We start from the raw sequence: 17372 nt of genomic DNA, 5'->3' as shown, positions 1-17372 counted from the left end.
ATACTGAAATTAACAAAAAAAAATCACTCAATAAAACTATGAGATTGTTTAGGGCTGTTTCTTAGTTTTCTGAATTGGACATTAGCCTCTGTTCAACTTGCTCAGAACTGTTGAAAGTTGTCTCATATAAGACAGATTAAATATAGTTTTATAAGTTTCAAGCACATAATGGTCAAGAACTAGAAACAGCTGAAGAAGTTACTCTATGAAGGTCATTAACAGTCTGGTGCCAGGAAATGGATCGGAATGAGCTCTGTAATTGGCTGCTACTGTTTCATGGGTCCAAGAAATTGATCCTTATTTAAGCTCGCCACATTTTGGGGGAAATCTTATATAGCTACAGTACTGATAAAGCCATTGCACATTAGATTCAGAAAAAATTACAAATGTCAGCTGTAGGTCTGAGAAATAATTATTTGCCATGTCTTACCTTTAGGAGCTTCATGAGGCCTTCTAACTGGACCATCAGCTCTCTCCGGCTCTCCTGGAGAGCAGACATCCTCTGCTCCAGCTCGTCCTTGCGCTGTCTGAGAAGGAAGCAGTGGCCATCAGAACAGCTCTTAACTTACTGAGGCGATCACATTTCCCACTTGGATAGGACTAGTGGGCTGACGGGCATCTCCAGCTTTTTGATATGGTTACCAGGCAGGAAGCTGTCTTCAAATGGTTGATTGACTCTTGAAATGTACTTTTATTTTCTAAAAGTTTTATTAAATTTAAACAAAAAGATTTCTAACCTTCCCATCCTCCTAATCTGGATGAATAACTTAATAACATATTTGCTGAATATTTATTATACAGCAGGCCCTGTTCTGGGCCACTCGTTTTCCTTGTGGTAACAAACAAACATTGTCACCATCAAAGGCCAGTCTTCAGATCCTCCAAATCTAAAGCACCACTGTAAATTCATGGAAATGATGGTGCACCTTAGTATAGGACGCTTGGTACAGACATATGGTTTTGATCTGTTCTACCCTCATTATATGGCACCTTATTGAAATATGAGTGGTATATACTCATAGAACTGTTGATAACCATGTAAATTATTTGGTTTAGGTTTGATTTAATAATCCTTCAGGATAAAGCAGTTCCTGCATAATTGTTCTCCAACTGAAAGTAATATATGAAGTTTGTGCTTGTTTAGTTTTATTTTGTTTTGCTTAACTTCTATTAAACTGCCAGCAAGAACAGAAATCACTAGGGACCGTGTACCCTCTACTATTTATGTTGATATTAGGAGGTATCACGAATATTTATTTATTCATTTAGTACAGGGTCTACAGGGTCTCACTACGCAGATCAGACTTGCAGTGATCCTCCTGTTTGCAACCTCCCAAGCACTGCAATTACAGGCATGCAGCCACCATGCCTAGTCTCAATCACAGCCTCAGCGTGCCCTGGGGGTGGGGCTGGCACGTGGTGCCTGAGATCAAATTCTGGTCCCTGTGTTTTGCTTAAGCAGGTTCTTTAGTCTGCTGAGCTATCTGGAGGCCCCACAAATATCTTTAAAGGGAGAAAGAATTGAAGCAGTGTGGAGAAGAATATTAATGGACCACCTTTCTTTCTTTCTTTCTTTCTTTCTTTCTTTCTTTCTTTCTTTCTTTCTTTCTTTCTTTTTTAAAAAAAATTTCTTGGTATAGATTCTCTCCATGCAGCTCAGACTTGTACTAATCCTCCTGTCTCAGCCTCCCCAAAGCTGGGATTACAGGCGTGTGCCACCCTGCCTGATTTTGATGGCTGGCATGGCATGCTCGAGTTCCAGGGCCAGCACAGCATGCAGTACCAGGGATCAAACTTGGGTCCTTGTGCTTGCCAGGCAGGCGCTTAGACTGCTAAGCTATCTCCTTGGCCCTAATATGCCACATTTCTGGAGTGGTATACATTTCTAAATCAATTTCAAGTCCATTATCTCATCCTCATTAGCAAGTACGTAATGCCCACATTTTTTACTTGCCCCATAGACTTCTGTTTAAATTTGAAATATTAGAACTTACACTCTCAAATGGATTGATGCCTTAACCACATGTGCATTAATGCACGGGTGCACCCCGCTGGTCTCAGTGGCCCAGACTCCACGTTAGGTGGAGCTATAGTGGGGACTAGGAAATGAAAAACTGACAAAATAAAAATGTCACACCAAGGTAGGTCCATGACTCGCTCTGTTGAAAGATGTTTATAGGATGACAGTTCAGGAATATAAATGAAACATTTTTGGGTTGGCTTCATGTAGGCTTTCTCTATGATGAATTATGAATTTAAAATTTATAAATATCTAAATCCTTTCTGAATATATTTATGTTTTTGCTACTTACAGCTACTCTTGTGTCAATTTTTCCTTTAGTTTCCTTTACAACTGCCTCTTTTCTGAATCCAGAGAATCAGAAACATCATAATTTAAAGCTTTTAATCTTATTTCCTATCTTGGAGTCTTTGTCTCTTTGGGCTGAAGCATTCTAGTTTTTCTTGTCCCATTCAAAAATATTGCTAATGATAAATCTTTAGCTAGTTTACTTCAACTTATGGTGTTCCAAGTACATCCCTGGTAGAACTTGTGCTAAAAGTGGATAATGTTTCTTAGGTATTTCTAGTTTTTTTTTTAATGTTGTTGTATAATTTTTGGCCTTTTGATCACAGGAACACTTTGAGAAGTGGGTCAAAGCCAAATCCTAATACTGTAAATAAAAAATGCTAAGAGAGGAATTTAAAATATATTAGACAAAGTTAATTAGCATTAATTTAGTATTAAACAACATTAAAACAGTCTTAACCCTATCATACATTTGTTTTATCGTAGTAATCTTTTAAAAATGACACTGAATTCAATTAAAATTATTTAATGATGCCTTTGCTGTATTCAGTCTTCCCTATTAGTGTTTGTCACATGTGGATATTTATATAAATATGTATATATAGGCTCCACCATTCCAAGGAAGTAGGAGAAAATGAAGAGTAAATTGTCATTTTATCTTTCTATAGGTAAGTGTAAGCAGCCATAAAGGAATGCCTTTCAGTCTGAAGCTTTGCTGGATTATTTCTAATTTGGTGTGTGTGTTAATACCTACTCTCTTTGAGGCTAGTTAGTGTTGGGATAAATGGCAATATTTTTATTCTCTGTCTCTCTCTCTCTCTCTCTACACACACACACACACACACACACACACACACACGCACACACACACATATATCATCCATACTAATTTCCACTTTGAGGATGGTACCATGATCATATAAGAGACTATTTTCTTAGATAGTACACACATAAGTGCTTATGAATAATAGGCTATAATGCCTATAACTTTTTTAAACATCTGTGAGCCCCAGTTACCATAGTTATAAAAGGAATATGATAATAGTGTCTAGCTTCCAGGTCCGTTAGAGCAATTCCATGGCACAGCACAGTAGAGCTTAATGTGTAGTGAGTGTCAAAGTAGAACACAGAAGTCTCTATTATATAATCACACCTGGGCTTCAAACATGGCTTTCCATTTCCTTGTGGCTAAAGTAAAAAAGGAAACATCCATTTAGAAAGCTCATAGAGATTTCAAGATAAAAATAAATGTATTCAAGAAAACACAGGTTTCAGTGTGCTCTCACTCTCTGCTATTCCCAGGTGAAAGAATTTCTCTTGTAAGAGGCAGTTAGGAAGGATGTAAGAGGGACCACTGTGACAGCGACAGCAAGGAGGTCCTGGGGCTTCGTTCACGGATCGATGCCTGGCAAACCAAGGCCAAAGTCACTTTGCAAGGAGCCACTGTTTGCGAGCTCTATGAAGGTTTGAACTATACCCAGCACAGGGTGTCTTAATCAGGATATCTATGAAATCTCCCTTTGTGAAAATGCTTAGCATAGAAAAGTGGTTTAACAGTATCTAGAAATAGCCTCCAAGGGAGGGTAGTTCTTCTCCCTTTAGGTAGAAGAAACATGGCGGGAGGCAAGCAAGTCAGCCGGACCACTTGATGACAGGGAGGGCTAAATGGCTCTGAAGTTCCTGGCACGTCTGAGCTCTGGGCTCAGCTGGGGTCCTGGGATGCCCACAAGCTGGGATCATGAGAGTTATCACCCTTTTCCAAGGAAGGCAGAATATCATCAAGGAAGGAAGACACCATCCATGACCCAGGTGCAGCCAGACATTTGCCTGGACTATCGCTCAAATGAGGCAAAATGCTTTCCAAAGCAAAAGCTAAGTGGGGGGAGCTGATGAAAATGCTTATGAAAAATTCCTGGTCATCATCCCCCGAATAGAGAAACAATGACCAACTGAAGGTATATAAAAGGCATTTAAGGCAGAGATAAGACACTACTCTGATCCTGACTGATGAATGGCTACTCTATTTCCATGTTGGCTTCTTCAGTTATATTTCTGTCCACTTAGATTTAAATTTCAACTTGTGAAAGTGGAGCACCCATCCAATCCTATTTCATAAAAGACTGCCAAGGAGGCACTTGCTGGTAAATGCCTTTAGTGAGCAGATTGTCCTTCTCATTTCTACCTCTTCTAGGTAATAGTGTGGGCATATGTGCATGAATTTCTAGGGCATCTCATTGAGGGTAGGACAGAAAACAGGTTGAGAAGGAAGACATTTTATTCCGGTAAGTGGCCTATTCACATTGAGCACCCTGTATAAGTGGCAGGTTCCAGAGATCTCTTTTCCACACGTGAAGCCTGCAGTGGGTCTGCCTCAGTCACAGGCCTGGGACAGGCACAGGGGCTCCCAGCCGGAGAGCAGTCGGGGCCAGGACTCGGGGCCAGGCAGTGCTCAGGTGTTACATATCTGTAGGCCAGGGCTGGGGTGGGACCCCCAGGAGCAGGCGTGGCCACAACCAGTAGGGACTTGGTGAAATCCAAACAAGCCATATAGAGCCTGCTTAAGCAAGTCTCTTTGCACAGTGACGCCACTTCTCATGATTTCAGAGAAGAGGCATCTGTATTTACTACACAAAGTATAATTCAGCATTATAGATATACAGTACCGGACTGCACTCAACATCCAATTAAAATAGAAAATGTAGTTCTTACTAATTAGAAGTGATTTGTGAAAGATCAAGGTGAAATTTCTGTGAGGGGATGACTTGGAATTTATTTTGTGTTGCTTGCTATACAAATACAGGTGAGCGCTTGCCGTATTCAAGATATGGTGTTAAGCCAGCCCCATGGGATTTTGGGCAACCTACAGTGACAACTACACTTTGCTCCATAGGAGTAGTGGAACAATTACAGTCCTCATCAAAGGTAGGATACTTTCTAGGTTTCAGACTCTGAGATGGACACTGAAATTCAGGAATGGAGTCAGATTACCTTGGGTTTCATCCCACTCAAATGTTCTATGGTCACAAATGAGAAAAGATGAGCCGTTTTCATACACTTGCACAATAAAGAGGCCAATAAAGAGGCCTGACATCTCTTTCTAAAGACCTATACGTAAAATTATTAGGGATCAAGATTTAGAGAAGAGTAGATTCCCTTCTATGGGTTACATGTGAACTTGAGAATTTAGAAAGGTAAAGGGCTGGCCAAATAATAGCTCAGAGGATTAAAGCACCTGCAAGCAGGCACAGGGGCCAGGGGTTTGGTCCCCAGGCCTGTCATGCTGTCCCCGCCTCCCGGGGCACAATGAGACCGAGATTGAGACTGGGCATGGTGGTGTGCTCCTGTAATTCCCGCTCTTGGGAAGTTGTACACAGGAGAATCACTGCGAGTCAGATCTAGTAGTGAGACCCTGAACACCCTGTAGACCCTTCCCTAAAATACAGGAAAAAAAATTTAGAAATGTTTAGCAGCTCTTTAGTCATTTATGTGCTTGTTTTGCTGAGCATTTGTGACATTAATACATTGTTGATAATGCAGACAACCCCAAGAGCTGAGTTAAATTTTTTTCAGTAGAGATTGCTTCTGGTCTAAAGACTGTTTCCTTTATTGTGTCTCATAAATGAATAAAATATAAATTTTTCTTCAAATTACCCAAATCTCAACAATTAGGTGTATGCTATTAAAAAACAAACAAATCTCAGCAGTTACAGTGGCTAAGCACTGTTTCCTGGCTGGACACATTGAGCCTGTGTTAAAGACCTCAAACGTCCATTGATATCCCCGAGACGACCTGAGCCCCTCTTCTTACCTGAGGAGCCGGAGCTCTGCCAGCAGCGTGGGGTTCTGCTGGGCCTTTTCTGGCGTGGGCTGAGAAGCTTGCTCATGCTCTAGCCGCAGCCTCTGGATCTCCTGTAAGATTTCTCTTGGGAGAGAGGAGAAAGGTGAGAAAGTAGGGTCAGCTAACTTCCGAGACACTAACATCCGAGCGAGTCTGGCCTCTGGAGCGGGGACAGAAGGGAGCATCCTCATGTAGAAGCAAAGCCAGCGCTCACCATGAACAGAATCTGCTTCAGATGTCACTGAGTATTGGCACCAGGACCTACTCACCCTCCAGGAACTCATGTGCTGCGTGGCAATGTGTTCACCTCTGATGAGTGCATTGCTTACGAGACAAAAATGCATCTTCTTAGCATTTGTGATCACTGCCTGACACCATAAAGCACCCACAGCTACCAAGCAAGAGGTGCTCAAGGGGAAAATAGGAGTAAGTGATGCTCATTTCACAAAACTAAATAACCTACTTCTCTCATCAAGAATGGAATTCTCGCGGAATTTATCTGAGAATCCCTCAACTAGGTAAAATCCTTTGTCTTTTTTCTTATCATTTTTCAGTCTTAACAATGGATCTCAATGAAGGCATCCTTAGAACGAAAGTGCTTTTAAAAGGATCCACTGTAATTGAGTCTGCGACATAGAAAGCTACGCTGTGACCTCTGTCATGGGGTGAGACATGTCAGCCAGTTATTGATGGGGGGAGGGGTTGGGCTGCTCTGCATTTCAGTGAACATCAGGCTGGCCATAAATGATATGTGACCAGCACAAGGCAAATTACCCCTAAGTGCACGAGAAGCCATTAATCCAGGCTGTGAGTCACATATTCTTGGGGGCTGTGGGTATCTACTCAAGAAAATGCATAAGACAGAGCAAAGGTGGGAGAAAGGAGCGAAGCTGGGAGAGCGAGAGAGGGGCTTTCCACTAAAATGCTTTTACTTGACACAGTGATTGTCCATCTTCATGATGTGCAATATGGCAGTTTGACACATGCTCACCACATGTAATGATCAAATAAGGAAAATTAGCAATTCTTTGGGTTGGGAACCTTTAAAGTTTCAGTTGGAGTAGCTGGTACCAAAAGACATTTAGTAAAGGGTAAGTTCTTGTTTTCTGTATAACACATTAGGAGGATGAGTATAGTTAACAATAATTTATTATATATTTCACAATAACAAAAAGATAGTTTGGTGCGTTTGCCTTGGAAATATTGATTTATAGCTGCCTGCTTCACAAACACAGTGGAAAGAGAAGCACAGTTGACATATTACATCTTCCACAGGTATGGGGAGAAGGCTGGATTATAAGGGGTGGTTTTCAGATGTCTCGGGAGAACTACTTAATGTTCCAGGTGGAAAGTCTTTCTTTAAAAGAAATCATTCATTACATAAATAAATAAATAAATAAATAAATAAATAAAATTAAAATTGGGGCTGGTGAGATGGCTCAGTGGTCTAAAGCACCTACTTAGAACAAGCTTAGCAAAGCACAGGGACCGCGATTCAATCCCCCAGCACCACATGCCAGCCAGCCTGCCCCCTGGTGGGCTGAGCTGGCCACACACACACACACACACACACACACACAAATAAATAAAAAAAATTTAAAAGAAATCATTCATGTAAACCCATCTCCTGTGTCAGGCAGTGCAGTTGGATCTACTGTAATTAAAGAAAGGGAACCCCAGTGCTGTCCTTGGGTGCTCCTGCAGGGTGCCCAGGTTGTCAGAGAGCTCAGCTTGAAAATAAGATAACTGTGCTTTCCATAATGGCCTCTAGTGCTGATACCTTGACATTCTATGTCTCTGGTCATTTTTCCTTGTGGGTCACAGAGAATATGACAGAGCTACTTAGCTCGGGAAAGAAAAGAGAAGCACTTATGGTAAGAAGAAAATATCAGAAGATATATAATTTCCATGGTAGAACTGCGTTGTCTTCTTTAATCTTCTTTTATTTATTTCCATAACAGTTTTATGGTATGTAGGTACTACTGTTGTATTTATTTCATGAATGAGGAAATCAAGGGACACATCAGGTAAAACACTTGCTCATGTTCAGTAGCAAGCAGGTGATTTGAACCCAGGCCACATAGCTCAAAATCCTGATATCAGACTGCCTCAGTTTCTGTCACTTGCTTTGACTAGTTCAGCCTGGGAAGGCTGTGACTGATGCAAGGTTATCTGAAGAGTCCTGTTACTCCTCACACTGGCCCCACCTGGCTCCTCTGGGATGTTAGAAGGAAACACGGTCTCTGACAGATGATAGCTGACATGTTGTTATCATTTGTGGCTGTGTGTCCCACAAAGGCTCATGGGAGAAAGCATGGGAGTCAGCCTGTAGCATTATTGGGAGATTATGAGATTTTTAGGAGGCACAGCCTAGTAGAAGTAAGTTAGGTCCCGGGAGGCCTGCCTCTGAGGGGTCATACTTCTCTGTTTCCTCTGTCACTTTCTGTTTCTTGCCTGCCGTGAGGTGAACCTCCCTCCCTCTTAAGCACTGTGCTATGATGTATTTATGATATACTACCTTGTTCCCATCCTCAACCCCTGACTTTCCTCTTCATATGATATCAGGACAGATGGATATGAGAAAGGAAAGAACAGCAGAGTGAAAGAAAAGAGGGTCACTAGTGAAATCTGTGATATGTGAAGACTGCTGGTAGAAAGTCTGGAATCCCTATTAGAACCTTTAGAAGGGACAGCAGAGACTTTCATAAAATAACATTCCAGAAATATTTCTTTTTGTTCAGCGTCTTCTGTTTTGTTTTGGTTAATCCCATTTCTGGCATCATCTTTTTAACATAGGTCCTTATCATTTTCTACCAGCTTCTAGCTAATCCTTGAGAGAACAATGTGCATATTTAATAAGCTGATTATTTTACTATAAATAGGCAGACATTCCCTCCCTTACCTGACGACTTCCATCTATTATGAAGCTACAAGATTCAAATTCTGTGGCCTAGTGTAAGGCCTTGTATGTTGTCGATCCTATTTTGCTTTTCATCGCAACCTGTTGGATACTGGCCTAGCTAGTGTTGTCATCACTTGTAATTGAACCTGTACTTTTGTCTTCCACTGCCTAATTTCACTGTCTGGAAAGGTTCCGCTAAAACAACACTTTCTTCATAAAGTTGATCTGACACAACCTAGAGCACAGTGGTGGCAGAGTGAGTCATTTGGGGGGAAAAGTGTAGCAATGACGCTTCAGTTTTGTAGAACGAGGATGATGATAACAGTCATCCTGCCCACCTCAAAGAGTTGTTCTGAAGACACAATGAAACAATACGAAGTTGTATAAATGCTTTATAAATGTATGATTGTCACTATCATCACTCCAACACTTCAATACAAAAACCTAGGTTTTTTTTTTCTGATACCTGGAAGCTAGAGTTGTATGGTATTAATTTGAGCTTTGGAACTTTCTCCACTGGAGAATTTCTTGCTGGTTGGAGTCATAGTACATGGAAGCAGAGTTGTATGCTTTAGAGAAAAGAGACTAAGGTTTGGAGAAGAGGATGTGGGATGTTTCTGTCAGAAGTAGGCCTCATCTTGGGAATAGTTTAGTCAGGCTTCCAGCTGGCATAACACTCCAGTTCTGGATAAGATAATGGATTTTTTCTTCTCCTTTTCTCCTTTAGCTCTTTCTGTTGACCACTACAAGACCCTGACATCTGTTAACTCTGAGTACTTTTGAATAACTTTTTATACCATGTGTTATAGGTTTCACTTTGTTGATGAAACAGAAAAGGCCCAGCATCTACATGCCAATTCTAATATTTGCTAAGGTTTTGTTTGAAAGAAGTTGAAATTGTGGATTAAATCAAGAATTAAAGTTGGTCAAGTTTTCTTTCCTTTTTCCTCTCCTTTTATGCCTTTTCTGGTATCTGAGCTAATGAAAAGCTTGACGACACCATTCGAAAATGATACCTCTATCTTCCTACTTCTTGTAACCACCGATAGTAGGAGAGTCATTCCAGGGATTTAGCATCCCCAGGGCTTCTTTTACATTCTTCATGTCTAGAGCTCAGGCCGCCTGACTCTGCTGCCTTTCACACTGGCTCTCCAACTGCTCTTTTCCTGTCAGTGAATTGTGTCTTCCACTAGATTTCAAATGTCTTTACTCATTTGAAATTACTCCCTTTTCTTAGCACCTTTCTTGAGCAAAATTATTTTCACTCAATGGATATAATAAATGTTCTATAAAATAGAATCAGTAGTTTCATGGTCTTGGCACTATCCACATTCATTAAGATATTTTTATTTTGATTTGTGTCCTCCTAATGACTGGAGATAGGTCTGAGGAAAACAAAGTCAAAAGTCATTTTACTAGAAAAAATATGAAAATATGCAAACAGAGTTTCCACTTTTTTTTAAAGTTTTATCTGTAAAACTTTAAAGCATTTTTTTTTTTCAGAACTGGGGATTGAACTCAGGCCCTTGTGCTTGCCAGGGAAGCACTTATTCTACTGAGCCATCTCTCCGGCCCCTAAAGCATGTTTTGATAATTTATCCCAAAGTTCTCAGGGTAAGATGTACAGGTATGAAATAATTATCATACCACTTTCCTTTATAATATAATTTTGAAAATGATGTCAGTGTTTACGAAGGGATTAAGCATTAAGAAATTGGTGCCATTCCTAGAAATACAGAATGGGAAAGTTGCTCTTGTGGTGGGATTACTCAGACTAAATTTGAGACCTAACCCAGCTATTCATTGTTTTGTCATTTAGCATATACTTAAAGAGCATCTGCAATACTGCAGGCATGATTCTGGGACCTGGAAGGTTTTCCAATGGCCTTTGCTCTTAAAGAATTCCCATTTTAAGTCAGGGAAGACAAATAATAAAGAAGGAAGCAAATACCTACATATAGCATAATTTCAGATACACACACACACACACACACACACACACACACACACATGACCTAATAGTTGCTGGGATAGGAAGTAGTAGGTAAGATTAGATGCAAGGTTTTTAGGAAGTGACACTAAACTGAGACTTGGTTGGTGAGGAACCATCCTACAGAAAGAGCTTTCTGGGGTCCAAAAGAATGACCAGGGCAAAGGGCGTAAGGCAGGATGAAGCCACACGAGGATGGAGTGTAATGAGAAAGTACAGCAGTGGCTTACAGGCAGGCAGTCACCAGGAGAGGTAAGGCCTTGCAGATCCTGGTGATAAGAGTGGATTTGAATCAAAGCACAGTGGAAAATCATCATGTGATTTTCATAAATAACATGATACGATTTGTTTTAAAAATGACAGGTTGGACTCAAGGTTGGTGGTAGAGATGAGGGGGACAGGTTTTTGATATGCTGTGGAAACAGAATCAATCTGTTGAACAAGAAAGGACCTGCTGATGGAGTAGACATGGAGATGCTTGGGTTCAGCAGCTGGGTGATGGTGTTGTTGCTCCAGGTGCCTCTTTTGCTTGTGTTCTATGAGAGTCCACTCAGGTAAGTGTCCTGGTTGTTTCTAGTTGGCAGAGGAGCACTGAGTGGTGCCCTGGAAGGATGTGCTTGCGCTACAGCTTGTTACAAAACTAAAAGTGCCAAAAAGGGAAACACGCCTGTCTAGTGGACAACCATGCACAGTTTTTTTAAATGGAGCTTTTGTAGATTTAAGGAGCTAAGATCAACTTTTCAGAAGGTCATATCAATGCTACTCGATGTCATCCTGAAAATATGTGCATATGGTGAAAGTCTAGGGGAATTTAAAACACAGCCTTAGGTCACTGAAGAGCACACACACACTGATGAAGAAAGCCACCATGTCTCTAAAGCCTTACCTGTTCTTGTTTTCTAGTTCTGCAATCAGCTGCCTTTGTTGCTTATTTGCATCAATGGTGAAGGAGATGTCAGGAGCACTTCTCTGCTGAGTTGGCTGCTGTAAAATATGCAATTTATAGCACTCAACATTGGGAACAGGGACACTCATGTGTTTGGGAAGACAGGGGTCATCAGATACGTAAACAAGGAAGAGGAAACCATATCCAGCGAAGTAAAGGAGGGAAAACACATAAAACTGAATTCTTTCAGAAGAACCATTTTTTTCCCTCTGAAGATCTATAACACAGCAATCCAATGGAAAACAAAAGGGAAGCAAATACACAAAACATGGGGAAAATTGCCTTTCAGATTGCGGATTTGGAGTCTTTGGGAAACTATTTCATTCTTACAGTGCGGTCACCATTGCAATTATTCTCTCAGTGTAAGTGCGTTTAAAACTGTTTTACTATTGAGATGGCTCTTTTTGTAGAATTGCTGTTCAATCATTTAAAAAATGTTTGCAGTATGTAATGATTGCAGTTATTAGGGGGAGCTGATGCATGTCATAATCTATCCTAATTCGTTTTCTTCTCTCTCTCTCTCTCTCTCTCTCTCTCTCTCTCTCTCTCTCTCTCTCTCTCTCTCTCTCTTTTTTGGTGGAACCAAGGATTGAACACAGGCCCTTGCACTTACCAGACAAGCACTTATTCTACTGAGTCATCTCCCTGGCCCCTTTCTTCTCTCTTTTTTTGCTTTTTATTCCCCAATATCCCCTCCCTTCCTGCTCCTTCAATCATTTCCATAGTATATTTCAAAATAGCTACAGGAGAGGATCTTGAGTCTTTCCACCACATAGAAATGATAAATGAATGAGATGCTGGGTGAGGTAATTACCCTAATCTAATTATCATATATTGTATACATGTGTTAAAATATCAAACTTTACCCAATATATATGAACAATTATATATCAATTTTTAAAAAGAAAATTAAAAATTAATTTCTGATTAAAATTTTCATGGTTTCAAATATAAGAAGACTGGGGCCGGGGAGATGGCTCAGTGGAATAAGCGCTTCCCTGGCAAGTGCAAGGGCCTGAGTTCAATCCCCGGTTCCAAAAAAAAAAAAAAAACCAAATATAAAAAGACTATTTTTCCTTTGGTCAACATAAATTTATGCCCCTATTTATATGTCTAATTTTACTGTAATGCATTCATATATAATGCTTCCTCTGCATACATACTGTAGCAACTCACTATCCTTAATCATGAAACTAGTTCTAATAACTGATATATATGGTGAATAGCTTTCTTCAGTATCACACATATAAATCTTAACATATAATATTTGTATTTATCATATAATATATTATATATACACACATATGTGTATGTTATATAATGTGTATTTATTCAAAGGTTTATTTGGCATTGCTTTATAAAATGAGATCTGATCAGGCATACCTTGCTGCTTCTTGCTTTTTTCTATTTTTGCTCTATAGTACCTTAGAGAAATTCTCCCAAGTCATTTTTTATTGTTTTAAAAATCAGAAGTTTTTAAACCAAGGAGTGTAAAACTTTTAAAAATGTCACTTCTGCTTAAGCCAAAAGACATGGAGAAGCTTGGCCTGATATTTAATGTTTAGATACCTAACTGCAGGAAAGGCTCAGATTGGTAAAGATCTCACTTTCAAAAACATTCTTGTGTGATTTTTGTTTTCTGCTTCTTTTTGACAAATAACTCATGCTGCTGATGAAGAATTTCAAGGTCCTGTAGACCTTAGCTAAGTACCATGCATGGTAGCTCTGATCTGTGACCTAGATGTTCCTTGTAATTTTACTACACAGATTTCTCCTTACATAAATCTTTTGTATGGATAAAAGACTGTTGATTTCAGACATTGCTTCGGTCTTTAGATTAATTGATCAGTATTTATCAAAACAATCATGCAAAAAGTGAGCTCAGCAATATTATCACTAGACTACCCTAAACTATGATTTGGCTGTACTAGGAAAGAACTAAAAATTGAAAGCATGTAAGCGGACCAAGTAGAGGCAAGAGCTATTTAGTTCTGCTACTGTAGCAGGGAATAGCTGTACAGAATTTGTACACAGGTGAGGTGCTGGTATTCTAATAGAGCTATTTATTTATTTATTTATTTATTTTGCAGAACTGAGGATTGAACTCAGGCCCTTGCACTTGCCAGGGAAGTGCTTATTCTACTGAGCCATCTCCCAGCCTGCTAATAAAGCTTTATTATGGACAATGAAATTTGAATGTCATATAATTTTCTCGTGATATGGTTCTCCTTTTCATTTCAACAATACAAATGTAGAAATTATCCTTAGCTTATATTGTATAAAAATAGACTGGATTTGGCTCAAGTAGTATATTGATCTATCAAGGGTTAAGAAATCTCTTTTTATTTTATTTTTAAATCAATAGAATCAAACACAGGGAGAAAACAATATCAAGCCATAAATAATATGAAACAATCTTTCCTTGAAGACCAAAATATATGGCATTTAATTTATTTGCTTTTAAAAATCAGAACGGAAAATTTCAAGCAGTCAATAAATATGAGAAATAATAAATGGTAGGCTAATTCTACTTAATAGGTCTTATTATTGGGAAAATAATAAAAGGAAGAACAATGGATTCAGAATAGAGAAGGAAAGAAAAATAGGCAGAAAAAGACAGGCAAAAAATAGGACCAGAAAGAAAAGGAAGGACAGGGGAGATATTAATTCTTGCTGGGTTGATATGCTTTGGACATGTAATTATATTTAACTTCTCTAACTGATAGCATAGCAACAACTAGAGATAGAAAACACATGGAGAGAGGAAAACAGATCCTCAGAAGAGAATTTATAAAAAGAAAATCACCACACTTGAAACATATGGGTTCCTTATCCTGTGACCCAAGACTGTGTTTAGGAAGGGACAGTCACACAGAAAGCACTGAGAAGCATTCAAAGCCCATTTCTATGCAGACACATTTCAATTCGTAGCCATCAAGAAATCCAAGGTTATATGGTTTAAATGGCTTTTGAAGCCAACCACATTTTACTAACTATAGGCGATGGAAGTGTCCTATATTTTTTGAAGACCAGATCTGGCTTACTGACTAATCATCTAATTTGATTGATTAGAATGCTTACCACATCATTGGTTATTTTAGTGAGCTTTAGCGAATCCTACTATTCTTTTTTATTTTCGATTTTTTTTTTGTTCCTCAAATGCCTTCAGGGTTCGAACTCCAGCAACCTGAGGCTGACAGCTTTGTGGAAGCAGCCTCTTAAAGGACTGAGCTAGGGCCAGGTCCCCGAATCCTACTATTCTTACTCAGATGAAATTTCCTTAAGTTTTTAACTGCCTCATACAATATTTGAACTGATTTATTTTCTTATTCAGCGCATTAAAAAAATCAGCACCTACTATATAACAGATACTATGGCAGATGTCCTGTAAAAATGTTTCTTGCCCTCAAAAGAAAGGTAAATGTGATTTGCATGATTATTACTGTGGGTGAGGCACACACACAATTCAAAAGAAGCACAGAGGAAATATGGCCACATTATAGGGTCAGGGAAGGAATATTAAGAAGATAGCACTGAGCTACCTTATTAAGTGAGATGGGGAAGTAATGTTAGATGGGTAGCCTCCAGGTTTTTGCATGGTACAGCTGGAATGGCTAATCTATAGGGTGTAGAGTGGTGGGGAACAGAAAGGTAAGATCCAGTGAGAAAAAGAATAGATCCAAGGGAAGCACATGCTGAAGAAAGATGTAGGGCTTTCCTATAGAAACTGATCCAAGTGAAATACCTTTCTATCTTCTTTCTAGCCTGGTGATATCTTCTAATTATGATTTATTTAACCAATAATCACATTTTTAGAATGTGATTATGAGAAGACTGATGGAGGAACAAGAATTAATATGAGGATATCTTTTCTGTGATGGATTTACAAAGGTTAATATATATATATATATATATATATATATATATATATATGCAATGAATGCAAGTAACTTATGTTCTTAAGAAAGAAAAAGAACAGAGGCAGAAGTGCATGTACTCCACCAGGGATCATTGATTCAAATGTTGACTAGAGCCAGGAAGATGACCTAAATAAAAGAGGGAGTCCAAGGGGTTGTGGGTAATGGTGACTGCTAACCCTGCTAACCCTGTCCAAAGACAGTAGGGTTCTACTCCAGCTGCATGCTGCCATGAGTAACATACATCTTGTCTTGTTAGTCTTTCAAGATAAGCCGTAACTCTAGAATTTTAAGGCAAATGATCTGATTTGTAAATGCCATGCCTGAGTTTTAGGCCATCCAATATAATTTTATCCTGTTTCCTTTCCATCAGATCATGGTAGTTTCTAAGTGTACAGTCACTGCTGTCACAGAGCAAATAAGTCCTATTTGGGATTATTAGTAAATGCCTGGCATGATGGGCTCTGATAAAAGTAACATCTTGGGTGACAAGGAAGGAGCAGCTTCTCTTCCCTATTTGAGCCCCCGCCATTCAACTCATTGTCTTTTGTGATCATTGGTCACAGCTCACCCTCACCAGTGATTATTCTGCCCTAGATCTAGTATCCTTGCAAAACATATCTGATTTAAACCTATTGAAAAATCACAACCATTGTTCCCCTTTTGTCAGGTTTTCATATGGGGACACAAGTGGGTAAAGTGGGGTATGTAGCTTTCATTTCAATTACAGTATCTGGTTACCATAGATTTTTTCATTCCTCAGTTTAAGCTTGGAATTTAATACCAAGATGCAGTAAATACAGTAACAAACACATAAACAATAAATCAGCACTAATTGCCTTGCTAATTAGTATCAGCTATCAAGATAAAAATGGACATGACAGGGGAAATTCAAGGACACAGGATGCCTACAGATGAATCCTTTCACTCAAAGTACTTACAGCTGAAGAGGATTCTGCAGCCAGTCTTGCTGCATACCTGGCGATCAGCCTGTGTTCTTCATCAAGCCGATTGGAACTCTCAAGCATACTGTTGAGAACCAAGAAAGAGGACTCAGTAAATAGGAGAGATGGATATGCAATCTATTGTTGGGGGTTTGGCTATTTCAGTTTCTCAATGCCCCAAATTTACAAGCCAAATAAAACCCAATTAAGTTAATGATCTCCAGCTTGGATGCAGGACATGATCTAGTCTGTGGCCCCAAAGGTCAATAATAAATCCTATGTTCTGTCAATTCAATAATTTTACTAAGAGACCGCCAAGAAGAATTGACTCTTCTGATCAACATTTCTGACACATGAATACCTCATTTTAAAAGTAATTGTCTTTAATATTTTCATTTCCTTTTTACACAAGTAATGCACATCCATAATCAATGTTAGAAACTATGGAAGTAAGCAGAAAGGCAAAAGCGAAGTGCATTTATCTTCTAGTAGTCTTTGCTTGCTGGTATGCACATCCTTACATGCAG

The 17372-nt window shown here is 39.3% G+C and overlaps 1 protein-coding gene across 23 annotated transcripts in view; it reads right to left on the bottom strand.

Annotated features, from left to right (window-relative positions):
* The window catches only part of Dtna (dystrobrevin alpha), a 407896-nt gene that overhangs the window by 26715 nt on the left and 363809 nt on the right, over positions 1-17372 (bottom strand). For all 23 annotated transcript variants that reach the window (XM_023714185.1, XM_023714184.1, XM_023714194.1 and 20 more), the window contains 4 exons: positions 16843-16930; positions 11925-12022; positions 6117-6230; positions 431-527 (listed from right to left, as the gene is read on the bottom strand). In XM_023714185.1, the coding sequence (XP_023569953.1) occupies positions 431-527; positions 6117-6230; positions 11925-12022; positions 16843-16930 (397 nt within the window). The remainder of the gene's footprint in view (positions 1-430; positions 528-6116; positions 6231-11924; positions 12023-16842; positions 16931-17372) is intronic.

This window comes from Octodon degus, unplaced genomic scaffold (assembly GCF_000260255.1).
Source record: "Octodon degus isolate 3935 unplaced genomic scaffold, OctDeg1.0 scaffold00003, whole genome shotgun sequence".
NCBI classification, from domain to species: Eukaryota; Metazoa; Chordata; class Mammalia; order Rodentia; family Octodontidae; genus Octodon; species Octodon degus.
This window is presented reverse-complemented; position numbering and strand designations above follow the sequence as displayed.